Raw genomic sequence first — 23,382 nt, 5'->3', positions numbered from 1 at the left:
GATACTTTCAACAACATTAAAAAAAATCTTACAGACTACAAACTTTTGAAAAGTAGATCATTTATATTGTACTTGTAAATGTGTCAGCAAATAACCAGCAAAATTAGTACATTTATTTAATCTGAAATGTTTTGTTCAGTCATTCCAATTTAACAATTCCAAATCACACTCATGAACGGAAAGGAATTTTCACCACACAATGTTATAAATATGTAATTTGAGACGCAACCAATTAATCTGTCAAACATTCATCATACAAGCACAGCTTTGAATATTTCAAGAAATAATCAAGAAAATGTAGAAAAGCAAATTACTTTTTATTTGTAAATGGCATTTACAAATGGATATTTACATAACCTTTTATTTTACAAATTTCTCACAAAAATATAACTCTTTTGAAAAAAGTTTAAATATCTGTACATTTGATATGAATGCATTTACAAGGGTGATGGACCCATCCGAAGGAGCCAGTGTCTAAAAGCAATCCTAAATCTTTGACAGTGTTCGATATTTCGTGTCACTAATAGGAATAGTGAGAGCCAAACACAGCACGACGATGCTGCTCAACACAAAACATCTGTATAAATATACAAATTGTCAATGAAAAGACATTATGGGCAGCGGCACAAAGAACTCAAACATAGCACTGATGCTATATCTGATTATATTTGGCAGGTATGTGCAAAAGTGACTTTTTGTAGAACAATTAAACTAGCTGTAGTTGATAAATAAATAAACAAACAGAAAATTTAACCCATTTTCCCCACAACACCAGTGAAATATCATACAAGGCACTATTATGAGTTATGAAATCTGCTAATAGCCAGTCAGTGATCCTAAAGTGAGCAAATCAGAAACATTTGTGAATATTCGATACAAATCTGAAGAAAATATGAAGTATAACCCAATGAGGTGAACTTGTGTAAAAAGTTATTTCTCCTAAAGGTGAAGTGTGTAATTTCTGTCACTTAATTAAAAATGGTTTCCCACTTTTACGGGCCGGGCCCGTTCATACAGGACACATTCTTGCGTTTCCAGCGGCACTATTTTTGTTTGTATTTCTAATACCATGCCAGCTTCTTTGGCTATTTTCATGGCCAAAACCATACACTGAAAAAACGCAGTGTAGAATTTACTTAAAACTATTTTCATTTAGAAATTTGAGAAAAATAATTATAAAGAAACCACAAGCAACACACTGAATTAAACATAAAATTGTAGTAGAAAGTTCTTGTAAAATGTACTCCAGTAATCTATTTACAACTTTAAAAACAAAAACATTTTTTTTACAGTGCATTTGAGTTAAACAAACTAAATAAAATATTTAAGACCCATTTCAAAAACTATATTTGGATTTCTGCATTATTTTTAATTGCTGATCTATGCAAATGCTAAATGAATGCCTTTAGCTGTTACTTTGCTTCTTCCCAAGATGCACTGAAGAAATCCGTTTTGAAACAATGGACCACTCAGATGATATTTACAGGACATTTGAACGAGTGGAGTGTTTATTAACAATTGCGAATGGCTGATAAAGCACCTATAAACATGTTTTACGTTTAGTTACACTGTTTTAAACGCTAGAATGTGTTTCTGACTGAACAGCCCCTCGCACGTCTTCCACCTCCATTGGATTCATGTCGGGATGCTCGATCAAAAAGAGTATTGTGAAAAGCACCACAGAGCCACAGTGTTACACTCTTCAGGAAGTCAACCTACGAATGGCTTACTTACAGTTACAGAGAAAGCATTTCAACAGTGAAAAAATTACAAACTTCACCTTTAAAGGAATAGTCCAGCCAAAAATGAAAAACTGCTGAAAATTGACTTGCCCTCAGGCTATCCAAGATGTACAGTAGATGAGTTTGCTTCTTCATGGAAACAGATTTAGACAAATTTAACATTCCATCACTTGATCACCAGTGGATCCACTGCAGTGAATGGGTGCCGTCAGAATGAGCTGATAAAAACATCACAATAATCCACAAGTAAAGCACATGACTCCAGTCCATCAGATAATGTCTTGTGACGTGAAAAGCTGTGTGTTTGTAAGAAACAAATCCATCATTAAGGCATTTTAACTTAAAACGTCACTTCTGGCCAACATGAGTGCATAATCCAAATTAACGGTTCCTGCAGTGAAAAAGTTGTTGTCTCGCATCAAAATCCACTCACATATTTAGATATGTTTTGGGCTGTTTTCACTTATAAACAGTGCTTGATATGTGCAGATTTCTCTCCTGATTCAGATGAGAATACTTTTTCACTGAAGAAAGCAGTTTTATAGATAGAGGACTCGTATTTTAGTCGGAAGCTAGTTCAAAAATATTTTGATGGATTTGTTTCTAACAAAGATGTAGTTTTTTGCTTCACGAGATGTTAATTGATGAACTGGAGTGGTGTGGATTACGTGTGGATTATTGTGATGTTTTTATCAGCTGTTTGGACTCTCATTCTGACGGCACCCATTCACTGCAGAGGATCCATTGGTGAGCAAGTGATGCAATGCTAAATTTCTTCAAATCTGTTCTGATGAACAAACAAACTCATTTGGGTGTACTATTCCTTTAAAAGAGCCAAGTGTGAAAACCATTTGTAATAGCAACCATTCCTCATTAAAAAAGACTTGAGAGTTGATATTCCATGAGGAAGTTTACACTTGAATGGTGAGCATTAAGGAACGCTCGTGTTCCTTAAGTGACTTGGATCTGTAGGAGGTTAGTAGGTTTAAGCGCACTGCGATGACGAGACGATGTGCACAGTCTGAAGGGGCGTTCACACATACAGCCTTTTCGTCACACACTGAGATGCGCTATCAATAAAAATAAGCTAGTTTGACAAAGAATCAGTTTTCTTGCCGGTACAAATTAGCATTCTGCAGAGGAAAGAGTCTGAATATAAATCGCAGCAGCACTTAAGCATCATATCATGAAGCAAATGAACGATTATCGATGCATGAATGGACTTTAAACGCTCATGATTTCTGACAAGGTTCTCCATGCATCATGTTTTTTTTTGTCTTTTTTTTGAGCAGAGAAATCATACAGAACATTAACTTCACCATTTTGTTGACAGTATCTGACAAGAGACGGATCACGTTATCACATCAAATGTCTTCACTCCTACTGGTGGTCACAGTATCATGTTGACTTGCGTAAAGTTCAACGTTTCTCAACTTTTCCACGCAGCAAATCGCTGAATGTGTGAACGCCCTTGGAATGGCTTAAAATAATTTGCTCCATATGAAACTCACATCGAAAAAGGACACATAACTTTTTGTTTTTGTTTTCTTTTAAATACAAAATCAACACTCTCAGAGTGAGATGTAGATAATATAGAATTCTCCACTCGAAGGGTGAAGAATATGATGTTTTCCTGCAAATCCGCGCACAGCTTTGAGCTGCCGTGTGAGTACCGCACCCCAAACTGTGCTTGAAAGTTGCTTCGAAGAGACTAAAACAAGTAATATACCAACACAAAAGTGACAGTTCTGACAGCATCAAACCCTCAAACCATTGTGCAAACCGTATTGAGATTGGGATCGAAGCGGACGACCTTCCCCTCGATGGATTTGGAATTGGTGTTGTACATGGGATTCTCGAATGTAGCCTGACCGTTGTTGTTTTCATGCACAGAGCAGCCACTGTACTCCGCTTTATCAGACTTCCTGCAATCAAATGAGAAGGAAAAGACCATCAGGAATCAAATTTTCCCATCTTTTTTTCATCAGTAATTTCATTGATGAAATTGCACCCACCTCTGTTTATAGAGATAAAACCCAAAGCCTGCAAAAATCAGGGCAAAGAAAGGCACAAGAATCGCAATGGCCACAGAGCTGCTGTTGGTTCTGGGTGGAACCTCGGGGCTCCTGGTGGGCTCTATTATGTTCAGACCTGAAATGTTGCATGATGGGAAAATAATCATTTTTAACAGAGCTACATCAATCTAGGCTGATTAATTACAAAGAGATCTGATTAATCTAAAGATACATGCAAGTGTGATTAATTTGTTACTACATAAATGAGTTATGCAAGATATTATGAAAGAGTTAGGAAAGATCTGCTCTTATTATAATTAAATGATATTGTGATTGTGAGTGGATGATAACTGTTGCTAGGTATCTATAATAAGATTATGCAATTCTTATTCAAAATATAATATAATGTGGTGCCATAGTGGTGCTGTAAACTGCATAATATTTTATATTATACATATTTATATATACTAACATTTTATATGTATTTATTATACATATAATACTGATACATAGAACTGTATATATAATATTTGATATATTTAAGGTTTAGTTCAGGAGATTTTATATATATTCATTCTGATTTTTATCATTTAAATAAATAAATATAATTTGGCATTGCTTAAATGTAGCATACCTTGTCTCTGTAGTCCAAATGGGCCGTAGTCTCTACCTTGTATAAAGCCTTGAAACAAGTATGTGCTCCCTTCATGGTCAGCAGAGACCTTGAGGAGAACAACAGCACAGAGATGAACATCGTGTTCTCTCAAATTCTGAATAGAGCGAATGTTCTGTGCAATATTACAAGGTATTGCTCTCTGAATACCTGTTTTCTTTTACTGCAAAGTTTAAAAAGAGCCAGAGATGTGTTTTGTGAACAGGGCACTATTGCACCATGTTCTTTTACTACTTGGAGAACTAAAGTTTGCAGCTTAAACATACAGCCAATAAAAAATGGTACACAATTTGACTGATTTCCTCAGTAATTACAACAAATTGGTGGTTTGAGCAAGACCAAAAACCATTAACTCACACTATGTGAACAAACATGCAGCTTGTAGTAAGTTAGAAACTCTAGTCCACTTACAAAGCCATCCATGATCAAGGTCTCCTCAGTGATCTTGTTGTAGGTGCTCTTCACCAGAGCTCTCATGTGATACAGCCGCAGCGTCAGACGAGCGTCTCGACTCTTGTAAACACCTGCGTTCAGATCACAAAACATTAAACAAGTCTTGTGTCGCATTCACTTGCACGCAGTGGCCACTTCATTGAGTACACCTGCACATTAATGCAAATGTATTGGGATTAATATTTACAATAACAGAAAATTCACCTGATGCGTGGTCACAGGTGTGTAAATATTGGCTACTTTAAAATGGCTTTGAATCTGGCTCATCCAATTCGAAATCTGAAGTTACTCTGATAAGATACTTCGGTTTGAGTTCCACAAAAAAAAAAAAAAAAAGAGAGAGCTTTCCAAGGTTTTTTTTAAGAAATCAATACTTTTATTCAGCAAGGACGCATAAAATTGATCAAAAGTGACAGTAAAGACATTTCTAATGTCACAAAAGATTTCCATTTCAAATACATTCTGTCCTTTTGAACTTTCTATTCATCAAAGAATCCTAAAAAAAGCATCTCAGTTTACAAAAATATGCTTTTCAACATTAAAAATTATATTTCATGTTTCTTGAGCAGCAAATCAGCATATTAGAATGATTTCTGAAGGATCAAGTGACACTGGAGTAATGACACAGAAAATTTGGCTTTGCATGACAAGAATAAATTACATTTCAATATATTCAAATACAAAACAGCTATTTTAAACTGCAAAAACATTTGCATAATTGTTTTTGATCAAATAAATGCAGCATTGATGAGCGTAAGAGTTCAAAAACATTAAAAGGTCTCTCTAATCCCAAACTTTTGAACAGTGGTCAGTATAATGACGGCACACTTTGAAAAGTTTTGGTATTTTATAATGCATATTTACTCTTCCATACTTGTAAATATAGTGGCTCTTGCAGTCTTTAAGAAAGGCAAGCACTAAAGGCACGATCTTGTACAAACAGTAAGTGACATTATTTCCACAACTGGTGACACGAGCTGTTCTGTCTAACAGGTGAGATTACGCAGAGCAGCAGGTTTCTGCACTGATAGAAGTGTTTATGGCATGAGCTGTACTGTGCAGCGCTGCCATTATGGCTTCTTACCTGACAACAGCAGTTCTGAGTGCCTGTTAGTTAAAGTCACATTGACTTTCCCCGTAGTCGCGTTAAAGCTAGTGATTGTCAAAGTCATCGGCTGTTTCACTCCTTTATACTCAAACGAACCTTTCCACACGTACGTGGGTGCGAACACGTCGTCAGGAACTGCAAAGAGAAGATTTAATGTGTCAGAAGAGGTTAAGAAGCCATTTACACTGTGCATTCGGCGCAATTAACACCTCAAACTCTTTTCCAAGCATCTGACTGTGAATGACCCTCAGAGCAGAAACGATTCTCTACTTTAACATTGACATCAACAATGTTAATAAAGCAATATGCTGTACTGCAGACTCTGTAAAATTGTGATCCAAGTTGTAAAAATGCCTTTTTATATCATTCAAGTTGCAACTGTGCAGCCTACTGTTAAGTAATGAACTATAGTATATAAGAATTATTCAGATTATTAATCTTAAAATAACAACAACAATATATGTAGATTTATAAATATATAATCAGATTTCTGTAATTACTTCTTGTTTAGCGTAATACATCTAATTTTAAAAACGTTTGTTATGAAAAATCTGATATTTTGCTTACAAATCAGTAGCAAATAAAGAACAAAAAGAGAAAAATGGAATTAAGTGATTTATAAAATTGTAATTTTTAAATCATCACCGTTATTATATAAATATTTTTCATGAAACATATTGTGATAGTATTACCATGATATAAAATCACTCAATGAAAATCTAAATATTTATTTATTTATCCACCCACCTAGTTATTAAACAAATAAATTATTTTTGTTGAATTTTGAGTAAAAATAACTATTATAATACCTTAACCATGATGTAAAATCACTCATACTGTAATCTGATAAATATTTATTTATTTATGATCATATTTATTATTGTTGCAGTATATATGCAGTAAGCCACCTGTAATTGTATGTTGCAGTGATTTTGTCATGCATTATGCCTAAGAACATCACTACTGGTGGTGTAAAAAAAAAAGTTAGTCATGATGCAAAGCTGCCTTAATCATGTAAATTTATAAAAAATCACCACAATATCATTCACTGTTTACAGTTACTGCATTAATATAGAACTGAACTGATGCATGTACATCACCTAGTTTACAATAGCTTTAATGTGGCTCATCCAATGTTAATATCTATAATTTTACATAAATAGAATAAAAAAAAGGTACTGTAAGCGTTTTTCTATCTGTCATTTTGCCAAACACCCACCTTTGTCAGTCAAAATAGTGTCAGTAAACCCAAACACACAAAATGATTGACAGGCAGAGAATGCTTCTGATTGGCTAGTTTTCAGTACAAGACACTCCCCTGATATCTGACACTGTATACAAGTTCTTCCCAAACAAACCCCTTTCCTTTAAAGTGATAGTTCACCCAGAAATGAACATTTTGTCATCATTTACTCACAATCCACTTGTTCCAAACCCGCATGAAAGAAGTTATTTTGAAGAATGCTGGTAACCAAACCTTTTCATACTATTTAAGTCAATGGCTATAGCCGTCAACTGTTTGGTTACCAGCATTCTTCAAAATATCTTCTTTTGTGTTCGACAGCTGAAAGAAACTCAAACAGGTTTAAAACAACCGATTTAAATTATGGTTAAAATGATGACATAATTTTTGAGTGAACTGTCCCCTTTAAGACATACCTTAACACACAATAATGGAAATGAACAAGTGCAAGCAGTGATTATTATTCGTGTTAGATCATACGTGTAATATTTTGCACAGCACAGTGACTGTCAACTCACCGTTGACTTTGGGACTCAATGTTCCTTGAACAGGCGTTATGACTTTTTCAGTTGTTTTTGATCCAGCTGAAAGAAAAATGTATATCACTGCAACAACAAGTCACTGCAGTTGAAATGGGTTTAAGAAAATGCATTTCACACATGACTTCCCACATCAAGCAAAGGAAACGCCACCAGTCGGCTTCTGCCTCGACAAGACAAAAGAAACGGCAGAAAAGTTGCAGGTCACAAAGTTGAGGTGTAAAACACATCTGAGTTCTGTATTTATGGGGTGTTGGACTGCGTACCTCTACAAACAGGCACCTTCCCAGTCCAGGATCCATCCGACCGGCATGCACGGTGCTCCGAGCCCCCGGTGAGAAGGAAACCAGGCTGGCAGGAATAGAGCAGCGTGTAGCCAAAGGAGGGCAGGTCCATGCCCAGCACGTTGGCATGCGGCGGGGTCTTTGGTTGCTTACAGGAGTGGGCTGCATTAGAAGATATGTCAAGCAGTACGCTCTGATGGATGGGGAAATCTCATAAAACATCCATTTCATTTTCATGCCACAACGGAATTTTTTTTTTATAATGTTTCTTGTTCTTCTGTAATTATTTTCATTGTTAAATATATTAAATAATTTAATATTTTGTTTAAATTGATTATTAAATCTATTATTACACACAATAATATAATAAAATTAATATAATATAATATAACATATTTAATAATTTATATAATATATTTATATTTATATAATTTAATAATATAACATATTTAATAATAAATATATAATTAGAAAAATCTTTTTCTTTTCATTTTACACTGACGAGAATTTTTGGGGAAATTAGATGATTTACAGTGTAAAGTTTTAAATCTCTGGATCATTACCAACCAGTTATTATACATATAAATTAGTTTTTGTGGAATTTTCTTGAAAAAATAAATATTGTGATAATAATATAATATAATATATAATATAATATAATATAATTATAAGAATCCTTACATACATACAGTATATATCCATATTTAGTGCAATAATATAATATAATATAATATAATATAATATAATATAATATAATATAATATAATATAATATAATATAATATAATATAATATAATATAATATAATATAATATAATATAATACGCCTTGCAATATTTAGAATGATTGTTAATAATAAGAATCATTACATCCATATATATCCATATTTAGTGCAATAATATAATATGTGGCCCTGGAGCACAAAACCAGTCATAAGTAGCACGGTTATATTTGTAGTAATAGCCAACGATACATTGTATGGGTCAAAATTGTCGATTTTTCTTTTATGCCAAAAATCATTAGGATATTAAATAAAGATCATGTTCCATGAAGATATTTTGTAAATTTCCTACTGTACATATATCAAAAATTAATTTTTGATTAGTAATATGCATTGCTAAGAACTTTTTTTACAACTATACGTAAAGGCGATTTTATTAATATTTAGATTTTTTTGAACCCTCAGATTCCAGATTTTCAAATAGCTGTAGCTCGGCCAAATATTGTCCGATCCAAACAAACCATACATCAATGGAAAGCTTATTTATTGTGTATAAATCTCAATTTCATAAAACTGACCCTTAGGTTTTGTGGTCCAGGGTCACATATAATTAATTATAAGAATTATTACATCCATATATATCCATTTTTAGTGTAATAATATAATATAACATAACATTTGCATTACAATAATTTGAATAATCAGATGAGGGAAAGGGGTAAAAGTGTTTTTTTTCTCTCATAAGAATATGCAAAATATCAAAAGAATATGCAAATCCTAAAAGTCCTAAAAATAGGCTTAAAATTCATTAAGTAGAATAAACATGTCTAATTTCTAAAATGTCTTTTTTCTGATATTTGTGAAAAATATGACAAAAGTTTTGTGAGATTTACCCAGTAACACACTTACTAGAGCCTCTCATAATAAATGCAACAGAGCTTGTCCATTCACATGATGTACTGGATGTCTGGTAAAGCAATATTTTTCATTTTCACATGGAATGACATGAATATGGAAAAACAAAACTCCTGGAGGGTGAAATCAAAGTTGTATCGTGACATGCAAAATGGATGACTTGCCAAGAAAACAAGAAAACAAAATAACAGACATCTGGAAAAGATGAAGTACAATGCGCACACACTCACAAATTCAACCAAAAGCTGTGCAAGTAGGCGTCTGTTGTGGAGGTAAGCGAGAGGGACTCACGGATGCATTCTGGTTGAGTGCCACTCCAGGTCAAATCTTGCTGGCACGTCCGTGTGGTGGAGCCCAGTAACAAGTGGCCCGTCTGACAGTGGAACTTCACTGTGCTGCCCACCTGAGGCACAGAGATAAGCCTGTCAGAGCGCCCCCCTCACACACACACACACCTCGACATCTCTCCTCTCACACTCAAAAACACTGTCGGCGAAAATACAATAGATATCAGGACTGTGCAAGATTCAGGATTTAAGAATCATCTCCTGTTCAACTGATACAGTATAAGCCTAATGACAATACAGGGAGTTTGAACTGAACTACAGTAAAGGTAAAGACCATAAGAAAAGGAGGAAGTAGGCTAATAATTCTAGATATATATATAATGGCTACAGAGTTATTGCCACTTTTTATTAAAATCAGCTAAAAAGAAAATTCACCACCATTCAAAAATTTGGAGTCAATAAGATTGAATTAATTTGTTTGTTTATTTATTTATTTAGACAAAGACTGCATTTATTTGATCAAAAATACAATAAAAACAGTAACAAATAACCGTTTTAAATGTGAAAATATTTTAAAATGTAATTTATTCCAGTGATGCAAAGCTGAATTCTCAGCATCATTACATCATTATTTGATAACTAGACATTTCATAAAAACAGCATTTACAGTGGGGAAAAAAATGATTTGATCCCCTGCTGATTTTGTACGTTTGCCCACTGACAAAGAAATGATCAGTTTATAAATGTAATGGTTTATTTGAACAGTGAGAGACAGAATAACAACAAAAAAATCCAGAAAAACGCATTTCAAAAAAGTTATAAATTGATTTGCATTTTAATGAGTCAAATAAGTATTTGACCCCTTCGCAAAACATGACTTAGTACTTGGTGGCAAAACCCTTGTTTTGTCCCACTCCTCTTTACAGATACTTTCTTGAGCAGGGGGAGCTTGCGGGCGCTGCAGGATTTCAATCCTTCACGGCGTAGTGTGTTACCAATTGTTTTCTTGGTGACTATGGTCCCAGCTGCCTTGAGATCCTCCCGTGTAGTTCTGGGCTGATTCCTCACCGTTCTCATGATCATTGAAACTCCACGAGGTGAGATCTTGCATGGAGCCCCAGTCCGAGGGAGACTGACAGTTATTTTGTGTTTCTTCCATTTGCGAATAATCGCACCAACTGTTGTCACCTTCTCATCAAGCTGCTTGGCGATGGTCTTGTAGCCCATTCCAGCCTTGTGTAGGTCTGCAATCTTGTCCCTGACATCCTTGGACAGCTCTTTGGTCTTGGCCTTTAAGAGAGTGCTCCTAATCTCAGCTCCTTATCTGTATAAAAGACACCTGGGAGCCAGAAATCTTGCTGATTGACAGGGGATCAAATACTTATTTGACTCATTAAAATGCAAATCAATTTATAACTTTTTTTAAATGTGTTTTTCCGGATTTTGTTGTTGTTGTTGTTATTCTGTCTCTCACTGTTCAAATAAACCTACCATTAAAATGATAGACTGATCATTTCTTTGTCAGTGGGCAAACGTACAAAATCAGCAGGGGATCAAATAATTTTTTCCCCACTGTATCTGAAAAATTATAATATATATGTGTCTTTACTGCCAAATTAATTTTGATTAATTTAATTTAATTTAATTTAATTAAAATGATTAATTTCCAAAAACAAAAAAAAATGTACTGACCCCAAATTATTGAATGATATTGTGTATGATATATAATATAATGTAATGTAATGATACCCTTGACTATATTTTAAAAAAATCAATGAATGAAAAAATTAATTTAAATAAATTACTTTACACTGCCTATAAATCAAATAATATTAATTTCAGTAAGTGCATTATTAAAAAAAACAAAAACAAAATAAACATTCTGCATCCTGTTTAGTAGCTCGATTTAAAGAAGAATTAAATAAATCAAAAGACATTCATTTCAGTTCTGAATGTCCCACACTCTCCTTGTATTCACTATACCTGAGGACCTGCATATCCTTCAGTCTTACTACTTTCAGTTTTTTATGCGTTGTAAGGAAAACCAGCCTTCATGTGAAGGAAGTCCTCTATAAACAGCAGAGATAACTCTGAGCATTATAGCAGAACATGCAAATGCTGAGGAGGGGAAGCGGAGTCTGTGAGTCCTGCTGAGATGAAAGGCTCACAACACTGGAACATTAGATTTCATTACACCACACACTTCTAAAGGAGTCGGTGGCAACAGCAGCCCGACTGACACAAACAAGACACGGAGAGCCCTGTGTTCATAGAGAGCCAGCCGAGAGGACCGGCTTTTATTTTGCCCTTCAAAGAGCTCATTCCTCAAGACGTGAGTGATCCAAAGCAAACAGACAAACGCTTTTCATATTAGACCCGTCAACTATAGATGCTGGCAGTAGCGACCGTCTTTTTGAGATTATTGCCATTGGCAGCGCATGATTGACAGTTACAAAATCTATTTTTTTGGCAATGCATAACATATTTGTTGCTGTCATTCATACTTAGTATCAATATTGTGTACAATTACCATCCAATTAATTTCAGTATTTTTTATTTTATTTTATTTGTTAAAATTAAGATCAGAAACCTACTCTATGCAACCATACAATAAATATGATAGATATAAATATGGTGACAGCTTGCTAAACAATACATTCAAAATCTGTTTTTACCTCCATGGGAAAATGCCTGGACTTAGTTAAATACTAATAAATACTACTACTGCTAGGCCTACTACTAATTTTATTTATTTACTTACTTGCATCAGAAATTATGGTAATATTATGTTTTGTGGTCGTAATAAAATAAAACAAAAACAAAATAAAAACATTTCTTCCACTTTTGAGGATGTTTTGTGGTTGCAATAAAATATAGCAAAATAAAAAATGTTATATTATTATTGCCAATGGAAATTTGTAATGTTAAGTTCACAATGTTTTGTTGTTGTAATAAAATAAAAATAAATTTTTTAGCAACACTTGTGCTAGCAACAAATACTTAGAATATTTTGGAGTTGTAAAAATAACATAAAATAAAATAATGCAAAATAATAAAACAAAGTAAAGTAAATAAAATAAAATAAACATTTTTTGCAGCACTTGTTCCAACACTGATAATGTTTTGTGGTTGAAAAAAAAAAAAAACAATAAAAAAAAAAAATGAAATAAAATAATCCACACTTGTGCCAGCACTGATAATGTGTTGTGGTTGAAAAATGAAATAAAAAAGATATTTAAAAAAAAATAAATTAAATATATAGGCCTATCTTTTTAAGCAACAGTCATGCCAATGCAAAGTATGTTTCATACTTAAATTGACTATCATACAATGCCAGTCAATGCTGACTCTGCTGAAAAACCCAATTCAGTTGACCACTTTTACTGCCAATCTGACATTATAGCGGGCAAAGTTGGCAATGGATGTCATATTAAAGAGCCCAATTCATTTTTCATTTCTCTTGCCCCTCTGAGGAAGAAACGGCGGAGTCTGAAGAGCCATTAAAGTGCCGGCAGAGGCGTTCGGGCAGATATAGTGAGTGTTTGAAGAGTAAACCCTCCCCAGACAATAAGAGCTGATGGCGGGAGACAGTCACACATCCTGAAACTGCCACGGGTGCTTCAAATAGCATTTGACTGAATCAACTTGACAATAAATCAATTGCGCTTATAAAGACAGGGCAGTCCAGAAAGATGGCAATACCTCGCCAGAGACCGGCGCTGACACAGACTCAAATGAAGGGTCTCTCTGATGTGGCATTAACGCCTTTGGATCATTCTGTCACTGGGCAAGCGGATCTCCTTTTGTCTCAGCAATGATGGAAAATATGATTTTCAATTCTTAATAAGCACATCAAAAGTCACATTGTGCCAATTGAAAAGGCCGTTTTTGCACTTGAAGATAAAAGCAACCTACAACTGACAGAAATGGGCCTTTTGAACTTATTCTCATCATAATGGCTTTGATACGAGAGTCCTAGATAGTCCGAGAGCATTGCTCGCAGCTCAACTCCTTCTTACCTTAAAGCCCAGACTGCTGTTCAGAGAGCCGTACTCCGGAGTGCCGGGATTTTCGCACGTCGTCCGAGTCGGTTCTGCGGAATAAGCAGAATGACACAGTCATTACCATCTCTGCCATTGTTATCTTTATAATTGGATAAGGAAAAGCAGATGTAGTCATTGATGTAATGGCAGTGACCCATAGCAGCGGGTCATAATGTTCACATTTTCATCGTAGATCAAAGCTGGAGTGGATATTATGGTCATTACTGGTTTAGCGGCATTGGCTGATGAGGTTGAAATGTTCTTTTGAGAACAGAGGCTGGTGTACCTATGCAGCGCGGCTGCGTCCCGCTCCATGCGCCGTCTGCTTGACAGGTGCGTGTCGAGGAGCCCACCAGCACATAGGGGGCGCCGCAGGTGTACGTGACCTCGGCTTTGAAGATGAAGCTCTGACCCTCGCGTCTGACGCGCGGAGGTAAGCCGGGGTCACCGCAGAACTTGGCTGTAGAGATAGTTCATATGAAATTTGCCATTAGTAGCCCAGTTTATTTACATACATCGACTTTCCTGAGTGAAATATGTCGGTTTTATTCGCTGGAATCTCACTGCAAACAATCTAGTTGTCTCTACCAAGGTTATTACTGTTAATTAAAGAAAAACAACAACACACATATTCTTGGTCAAAACAAAACAAAAATAACAACAAAAAAAATATATACTAAATGAAAATGAGAAATTTCGCCCTGGCAGCTAAGTTGAAATAAATGTTGTAGTTGTTCCCTACCAGGGTTATTTTTTTGTAAACCTAAACTAAAGCCATAACATAACACAACACAACACAACACAACACAACACAACACAACACAACACAACACAACACAACACAACACAACATAAAGATTATAGGGGCCCGCGACTGTGGGGGGGCTCCAATTTTGACCAACTGGCCAAGGCCAGCTTAAAAAGATGCTCAGGACAGTTTATGGGCCACGAAAGCTTATCATCTGCACGTGTTTTTAAGCCTTGCCAATTTAAGCATTCAAGCTGCACCGGGGCCCCACAGACCCCAGTTATGACCCTGTAAATAATACCAAAATAACACTGGTCTAAACATTAAACTAGGATAAATTAAGGTATTTTAACAAAAATAAAATCACATCTCACCTTCAAGAAAGGAGACAGGATCAATATTGATTTAATTTTAACTTTAATAAGCCATTTTATGTTTAATGCATCTAACAAGCATTTGATAACCAGGATTCTGTTTCTGATTATCTCTTCTCAGAAAATGTTTTGCTTCTGAAACCTACATGGCTGATCCCATCACAGCTGCTGTCAAGTTAAATCCAGTCTGATAGCCTTGTTTTCTGAATGATTTATCTGCTCATAACCCAACCTGACCGTCAAAACAAACTCCTGAGGTGGAGCCGGACCGAGCAAGAAAAATATACTGCTTAAAAATACATGCCGGTGCGAATTCAACAGAGTCAGACAGAGTCAATTATTAACCAGGCAGGTCTTAAAGTTCTGGAGTAAATCTCATCGTATAATTTGAAAAACGGGTTTTATTTTTACATTTTGAAAAGCATTTTCCAGTGCATTTTCTTGTACATACACACCATACATACACATACACTTCCACTATTCAGCTGCAATACACTATAAATCGAAAGGTAAACAGCTAGACAGTAATGCTTTTGTCATACAAGAACGAAAAACAGCTTTGAGAGCGCATAAGACTGACAGACCCAAAATTAAACCTATTTCTACATTTGATATGTCATGATTTCAGTGGGGCAAAGGCGTTTGACATATAAATTGCAGCAAAGCTCTGCAGGTTTCATGGTATTTAAAGATCAGAAGTCGAGAGGCGAATTTCGAGGCCCCACGAGTGCAGAGGTTGGCTCACCTGAATGTAAATCAGAGTAATTATCCCTCTTTAAAAACGAAGCGGAAGGCCAAAGGGGGCAAGGAGGCTGACACGCTCTGTGATGTATAATTCACAGGGTGGGATGAGAAAGCCTGAGCCCACCGGCTCTGAGTGTGACCACACGGACTCTGTCCACTGCAGAGACGAGATGAGCACTTCCTCCAATGCAGCAGATCGCATTGCACAGCATCTGTATGGCATTTAATACACGTCAGCTCCGATGGCCGTCAGCCACCGGCGCGGTTAAACGGCTCTAAAGAAGTTTTAAATGGCAGATCAGTCGGTCTGTGGCTGCGGTGATCAGGCTTTCTTGCCAGTGCTTTGACACATAAAGCCTTTGCAGTCTGCTATGATAAAACGAGATCGTCCAGTCGTTCAGTCGCATTTTTACAAGGTACCTGAAGGAGAACGGGCAAGGTATCTGCCCTTCACAAGCATTATCCACATCCAAATATGTGATTTTGATGATTAATACTCACTTATTTCCACATACAGTGACAATTTGGACACTAGTTGCGCTTAAGAACATCAGAACGTCATTGCATTACTGTTTTTGTTGATAAATTAAACTAAAAATAAACTAAAATAGAAAAACAATGTGCAATATAAACAAAAATAAAACAGCGTTATTTCTGAAGTACTTTCAAAACCACAATGTATAAACCAAAGTGTTGTACAAAAGAAGATAAATAATAAACAAACATAAAAACAAATAATAAAAACAAAACACTTGTCAAGACTGAGAATGCTTTGTGCTCGTAGTAAAATAAAGCAAAATTAAGTAAAAAACAAACAAACACAACAGTCAAATAAATAAATAAATGAATGAATACAGTTGTGCCAGTATTGAGATTGCTTTGTTATAAAATAAAATAAATTAAAATAAATTAAAATTTTAGTAAATTAAAAAGTAAAACTAAATAAACTATTTATATATACACACACACACACACACACACATATATATATATATATATATATATATATATATATAGTGAGAGTACTGAGAATGCTTCGTGTTTGTAATAAAATAAAATAAAAATTAAGTCAAATAAATAAAATAAAATAATAAAACAAAGTCAAATAAATAAATGAATGAATGATTGTTTTGTGTTATAAAATAAAATAAAGTAAAATATATCAAATTAAAATAAAATAGTAAAGCAAAATAAACAAAAAATGTATATATAAAAAGTGCAACTTTTAAGTCAGTAATAAGAATGCAAAATTAAGTAAAATCATAAAACAAAATTAAATTAAAATTAAACATAATATATATTTAAAAATAAATATATAATTATAAAATACAATTCACCATTTTAGCAACACTTGTGAGAGTACTAAGAATGCTTTGTGTTTGTTATAAAAAAAATCAAGTAAAATAAATAAATAAAGAAGTAACAGAATGTTTGTGGTTGTAATAAATCAAAATAAAATAAAATAATTATTATACAATAATAAATAAAAGTATTTATAGTATTTTAGCAACACCAATACTGAGCATATTTCCGATTGTATAATACATATTTGTGACTCTGCTGTCTTGATATGAGCATCGGTTATTGAAAAACGCAATTCAGTTGGCCACTACTACTGCTGATCTAATATTACCCGGGGCACAATTGGCAATGGATGTCATATATAATAAAATAATAAAGCAAATAAGATTTATTTTAAAGAAAGATAGAACAAACACACATGCATACTGATTTAATGCATTTTGTAATTTCACCGAGTGTACTCTTTGCATATAAAGTGTGACAGGCCAATGATAGATAACGATGCAAATATGCACGACACATAAACACTTACTAGCATTATATATTCCACATGCAACGACAGGTCTCGCAGGCCAAATGTGGCACAGCGACAATGGAATCAGTGATGTTTTTACAGTGCACGCCGACCATTCTCATCTGACTGCTGGGTTTTTTCTTTCACAGAAAAAATAATTTCAACAGCTCTAGGCTAGAGCAAGTTATGCATAATAATCAGAACTGGAGGACCCAGTCAGGCCCAGTGTCAGAAAAAAGTTCCTTGATGAATAATACAATGCTTTGGAGAAGCAACAAACAGCACACAACAAAAAGCAAATCTGAATTTCACACTGCAGCTTGGTGCAGATGGGCAAACGTATTGACAGTGTGCTAACCGCGTTAACCTGATTAAATATAGCCATTAAATCTTCGGATAGGCAGATTCCATGCTTTAATATTCAGCACTTTCCATGAATACAGTCCACTTTGGTGTTACAAAATTTATTGCAAATTCAACATTTTTGGGTTGCTGTTAGATACTGTATGCAAGATAAATTATAAACTATAAAAATGAACCAAGCATGAGTATTTTGGGAAAACGTTTTACTTAAACTTTACCAAAAAACATGTGTTTGCATATTATGTAATTATATACATCATTTAAAAGATTGGAATCATTAAGATTTTTCTCTTACGCTCATTTATTTGAGCAAAAATATAGAAACAGTACTATTATGAAATATTATTACAATTTCAAATAAATGTTTTCTATTTTAATATATTTTAAAATTAAATTTATTTCTGCAATGCAATGCTGATTTTACAGCATCATTACTCCAGTCGTCAGTGTCACATGATCCTTCAGAAATCTTTGAAGGATGAATTAAAAAAAAATAATAATTTAAAAAAAAGGAAAGAAAAATAAAAGAAAGCAAGCAAGCTATGGGCGAAAATGTTATCAAAAATATTCTTTTTTTTATTTGAGGAATAGAAAAGTACAAATCAATATTTTGTCACTAAATAACCTATAACAACAACAACAATAATAATAATAATATTTAATTATTTATTTAATATTTATTAATATGAAAATAAATGTTTATTTAATGCAGAAAAAAAAATAATCAAGGTTTTAGTCCAAAAAATTATAAGCCTTTAAAATAAAATCTAATATTTACTTTGACCACCTCAACAACCAACGTTTTCTGCACCTCATTTCACTTGTCATTTATTGAAAATGAAGAAAAAAAAGAGTTCTAGTTCTTATTTTATACCATATTCATGGAAATTGCCACGCGGTGTTGAGCTGGATCTATGAGACTAGGCTTTAATTTCTGAGCTGCCATTTGTCTATGATCTGTGTGCTTCGAAGCGCGCATTAGCACGGCTCTAATCTTGTAGCGCTGGCAGAGTCCTGAAAGAATGAATTACGATTTATGCCTTATCAGCACTAAAAAGTGACAATCTGGAATTTCTGGCACCTTATCTACAGCCTGTGCACAGGGCACGTTTAAACACCTTCTTAAAGGTTGCTGTTGAACAGCAAACGCAGATACTACAGCATTATAAGGGAATGTTGCATGCAGAGTTAAACGGGACCCAGCTGGAAAAATCTTACTGTTTGACAAAGAATTAATTCAAGCGAAAAAATACTCTTTTCCGAAGTACATTTGGAAAGTTTGTGGCTGTTAATGAGGAAGAAATTAATGAGTTGTTTACTTAAAAATAGCATGTTTGCTAGAATTCAACAAAAACTTTATGAAACTGGGATTAAGCAAGAATCTTGTGCTGCATGTCATTTATTGTTTCTCTCCATTGTGAATGTAATGAAAGTATTAACGTATGGATATCTGCCATCTGAATGAAGAGAAATGGCATGAAGTTGTCAGAAAATTAAATGCTAATTACACTCTCTCCCAGCTGACACTGTGCTGTTTAGGAGGAGATTGCTTTTCTTTATGGATCATAGAGGATTGTTGGTTATGGATGATGAAAAGCAAGCCTGTTTGCATTTATGAACGACAGGATTGTGCAAAAAGCTCTCACAAATAAAAGCTGATAAGCGTGCTGGTATCAGAGTTATTCAGCAGGTACCTTTGTGCTGGTAAAAATGCTTCTTTTCATCTCATTTCATACCTCATTTGCATCTGAATTGCAAAACAGTTGAACAAAATTCTAAATATTTCAGATACTTGACTCTTGCCAATTCTTGCTGCAAATTAGTTTTATACAGATATAGTTTTATATTGTTTTTGACATATGTATATATATGCTATGTATGTACATACACACACACACACACACACACACACAAACAAACAAACAAACAAATATAGCTACTTTTAAAAGTAATGCTTTACAATATTGCATTACTCCATAAAAAAAGTAACCGATTGCCTTTGTTACATTTCATGTAAAGTAATGGACACTGAACAGTTGTGAACACTGGATAACTTTTTCAGTCTGTTTTATTTGACGTCTTAATGCTGATTACATAAAACATGATACATTTCAGTAAGTTGTACTGTATCTGCCAACATACCTTCTGATATTCATTCATATTTATTTTGTGCTATAACTTGTATTAAAGCGAGAGACTGCACTGCTGCTTGAACTGAACTGGCTACAGTGATCTGTCACCCCACATTTAAGAGCATCAAAATGGCATTTAGTGTTTGAATTTTCCAATAAAATTAACATTACTTGAGAGCTGAGACTTTGGTTCCTATCAGAAGCAACAAAGCACAATAAGCTCTTTGTGATTATTGGATAGGACGTGAGCTATGAATAATGTTATGTGAAGGAGAACCGTGGACCTGCCAATCCTAAACTATGGTGATTTATAGGGTCAAATAGAACCTGCATTAAGGTTTTTTTTTTTGTAAAAAAATGCATTATTATCATGTTAACTTTGACTGCCCTATTACGCTCCCTTTTATATGACAGGATACAATGTGTGTGTGTACATATCCACCAGGAATCTTGACACACGTTTGGCATTCATAGTACTATTTCATTTGAAACTACAATTTGGAATGCACTTGTTTTACTCTATATGAAATGGGACAGTGCATTTTCACTTTATCAGCATATGCATCTATTTCATATGCATCATAATTTCTGGATATATATTTACGTGACAGCTCTCTGTTCTCATTTGTAATATCAAGATCTCGCTGCTTCATGTAAAAATGCTGTAAGCGAAAAGTTTTTGCATCAGTATGCATAAGATGTCCCTATCACCTGACAGATATCACTGAAATAGGTGTCTGGAGAAATCACACCCGTCTCTCCGTGACAGACCCAGACTCTGTAAACAGCTAAAAAATGGTCAAGAGAGTGACTCATGCTTTTTAAGCAGTCAAAACACTAGCCAATCAGAATCGCTCTCTGCACATTCTGGTTTGCTGACATCAGGTTGGCTAAAATGACTTTGGAGGTCAGAGATTTGGAAAGAGGGAGTATGACTCAAGTTAACAAAACCAATAACACCTTTGAATGAATACAAGACTAAATTGAAAACTAAAACTAAGCACTCTTATTTTTATTCTCTGTGTTAAACCAACTCACAGGACAATTGAGAATTTAATTGTGAAACTAGTTTTGAAATATAGTATTCGAACAAATTTTGAACGTCTAGAGTTTTTACTTTGGTTCTATAAGGAAAGGACTATTAAAAAGCCCAAAAAAGCACCATAACAGTAGTTAATAGTTCAAATCTTCTGAAGTCATAAAATAGCTTGACTTTTATCTGGTATTATTAGCAGAAAGTGATTCAAATACAGAATAAACACAAGCTTCTCTGTTAATATATTGCACTATAGTGTGTTAAAATTCAAAGTTTACCATGCATGATCTTGGAAATAAGCTTCGTGTTTTTGCATGTATTTTATCTCCTGATTGAACAACATTATTTCAAACTCTTCAATTTCTATTTTACTTGAATTACACTTTCCGTAGGAGTTAAACATTATATGTATATGTTGTTGAATTAATTATTAATTTAACTAATTTAACTAACATTTAAATCATTAACTGCTTCAACATGCATACTGTTAATGGAATCACTGTTAAACACTTATAAGCACGAATAAAACTATTATTATATATTTAAATATTAGGTAACACTTTATTTTAAGGTGTCCTTGTTACACGTTACATGTACTTACTATTATAATGACAATAAATTATGCATAATTACATGCAGGTAACCATAAACCAAACCCTAATCCCAATTCCTAACCATATACTGTAGTAAGTACATGTAGTTAACTAACATTACTCCGTACTTAAATGTATAATTACACTGTGACAAGGACACCTTAAAATAAAGTGCAACTAAACTGTATAAGGCAAATTAATTTGCATACATTACAAAGCATAAATCTTTATTCAGATTTCAGAATGAGCACTTTGTCACATATATCGTGCACCTACTGATTTGATGTACACTACTGTAATGAATATGATCGCACCATTTTAAAACAAATTACCATTTACAAGCTTAAGACGTAAGAAGGCACAATACTCGTTAGGCAATGTTTTCTCATTAAAATAAAATGATACTAATAGTAATATAGTGATGCAGTGGCTTTGCTTTTTATGATGTCATGAGCAATTCAGTTCTATATTATAGATCTGGGGTTTAGATGCATTTTGACAGGTTTGATATCATTAGCGCCAAACACTATTGATCGCAATGATCACGCTAGGCAACAAATGAGATTTGAGCGATATGGCAGAGAGGAAGATTAAAAAAGGCTTAAATTTCAGTCTCTTCCTCACATAAACTGTATATGACTTCAGAAGACTTTAAATTAAACATCCAAGTTATATGGACCACTTCAACGGAGCTTCTAGTGTTTTTTTTGTTATCTTTGATGCCTAACAGAATAAATCAAAAACCTTTCACTTTCACTGTATTGACGAGAGCAGCTTGGACAAGAGAAAGAAAAGTTCAGAACAGGTTTAGAACATCACTCACGCAGACACAGAGGAACCTCTCCGTTCCAGGAGCCGTTGCCGACACACGTGAGGACGGCGGGGAAGGACAGTTCGTATCCCATCAGGCAGCGATAGCTCACGCTGGTGCCCCACTCGAACACCGAGCCCTCCACCTCACCGTTAGACACGCTGGGCGGAGGAGCGCAGGTCACCGCTGAAGAGACAAACACATGGAGAGAGATCCGAGTTCATTAGGAATGCATGAAAGCCTGGCGACGCTGTCATTCATTTGCACATGCTGCCGGTGTTGTTTCACGGGTCGATTCAATAAAGGAATTATGCAAATTAGGTAATGCCACAAATGTGGTCGCAAAATTGAGGTTGTTTGGTCAGTCTGGTCTAGACTTGAGACTCTTTTTTTTTTTAAAGATGTCTCTTAAGCTCACCAAGTCTGCATTTATTTGATCAAAGAGGCGATAAAAACAGTAATATTGCTAAATATTATTATAATTTTAAATAACAATATGTGAAAATATTTTGAAATATAATTCCTATGATGCAAAGCTGAATTTTCAGCATCATTACTCCAGTCTTCAGTGTCACATGATCCTTCAGAAATCATTCTAATATGCTGCTCAAGAAACATTTCTCATTATTATCAGTGTTGAATAGAGTTGAAGAGAGCTTTGTATTTTTGTGGAGACCAAAACAGAAACAATGTAAAAATAAACACACTTTTCAAACTTAACCAATACTCATCCTTTCAGTTAA

General features: G+C 34.4%; 1 protein-coding gene across 2 annotated transcripts in view; it reads right to left on the bottom strand.

Moving 5' to 3' along the window:
* Positions 1-393: 393 nt before the first annotated feature.
* csmd3a (CUB and Sushi multiple domains 3a) overlaps positions 394-23,382 on the bottom strand; it is a 288,864-nt gene continuing 265,875 nt past the window's right edge. For both annotated transcript variants that reach the window (XM_058747031.1, XM_058747032.1), the window contains exons 60-70: positions 22,652-22,825; positions 14,309-14,482; positions 13,999-14,072; positions 9,984-10,095; positions 8,040-8,219; positions 7,753-7,818; positions 5,968-6,126; positions 4,842-4,954; positions 4,392-4,479; positions 3,758-3,893; positions 394-3,667 (exon numbers count right to left, since the gene is read on the bottom strand). In XM_058747031.1, coding sequence (XP_058603014.1) covers positions 3,508-3,667; positions 3,758-3,893; positions 4,392-4,479; positions 4,842-4,954; positions 5,968-6,126; positions 7,753-7,818; positions 8,040-8,219; positions 9,984-10,095; positions 13,999-14,072; positions 14,309-14,482; positions 22,652-22,825 — 1,436 coding nt within the window. In that variant the 3' untranslated portion in view covers positions 394-3,507. The remainder of the gene's footprint in view (positions 3,668-3,757; positions 3,894-4,391; positions 4,480-4,841; positions 4,955-5,967; positions 6,127-7,752; positions 7,819-8,039; positions 8,220-9,983; positions 10,096-13,998; positions 14,073-14,308; positions 14,483-22,651; positions 22,826-23,382) is intronic.

This window comes from Onychostoma macrolepis, chromosome 16 (genome assembly GCF_012432095.1).
Source record: "Onychostoma macrolepis isolate SWU-2019 chromosome 16, ASM1243209v1, whole genome shotgun sequence".
Lineage (NCBI taxonomy): Eukaryota > Metazoa > Chordata > Actinopteri > Cypriniformes > Cyprinidae > Onychostoma > Onychostoma macrolepis.
This window is presented reverse-complemented; position numbering and strand designations above follow the sequence as displayed.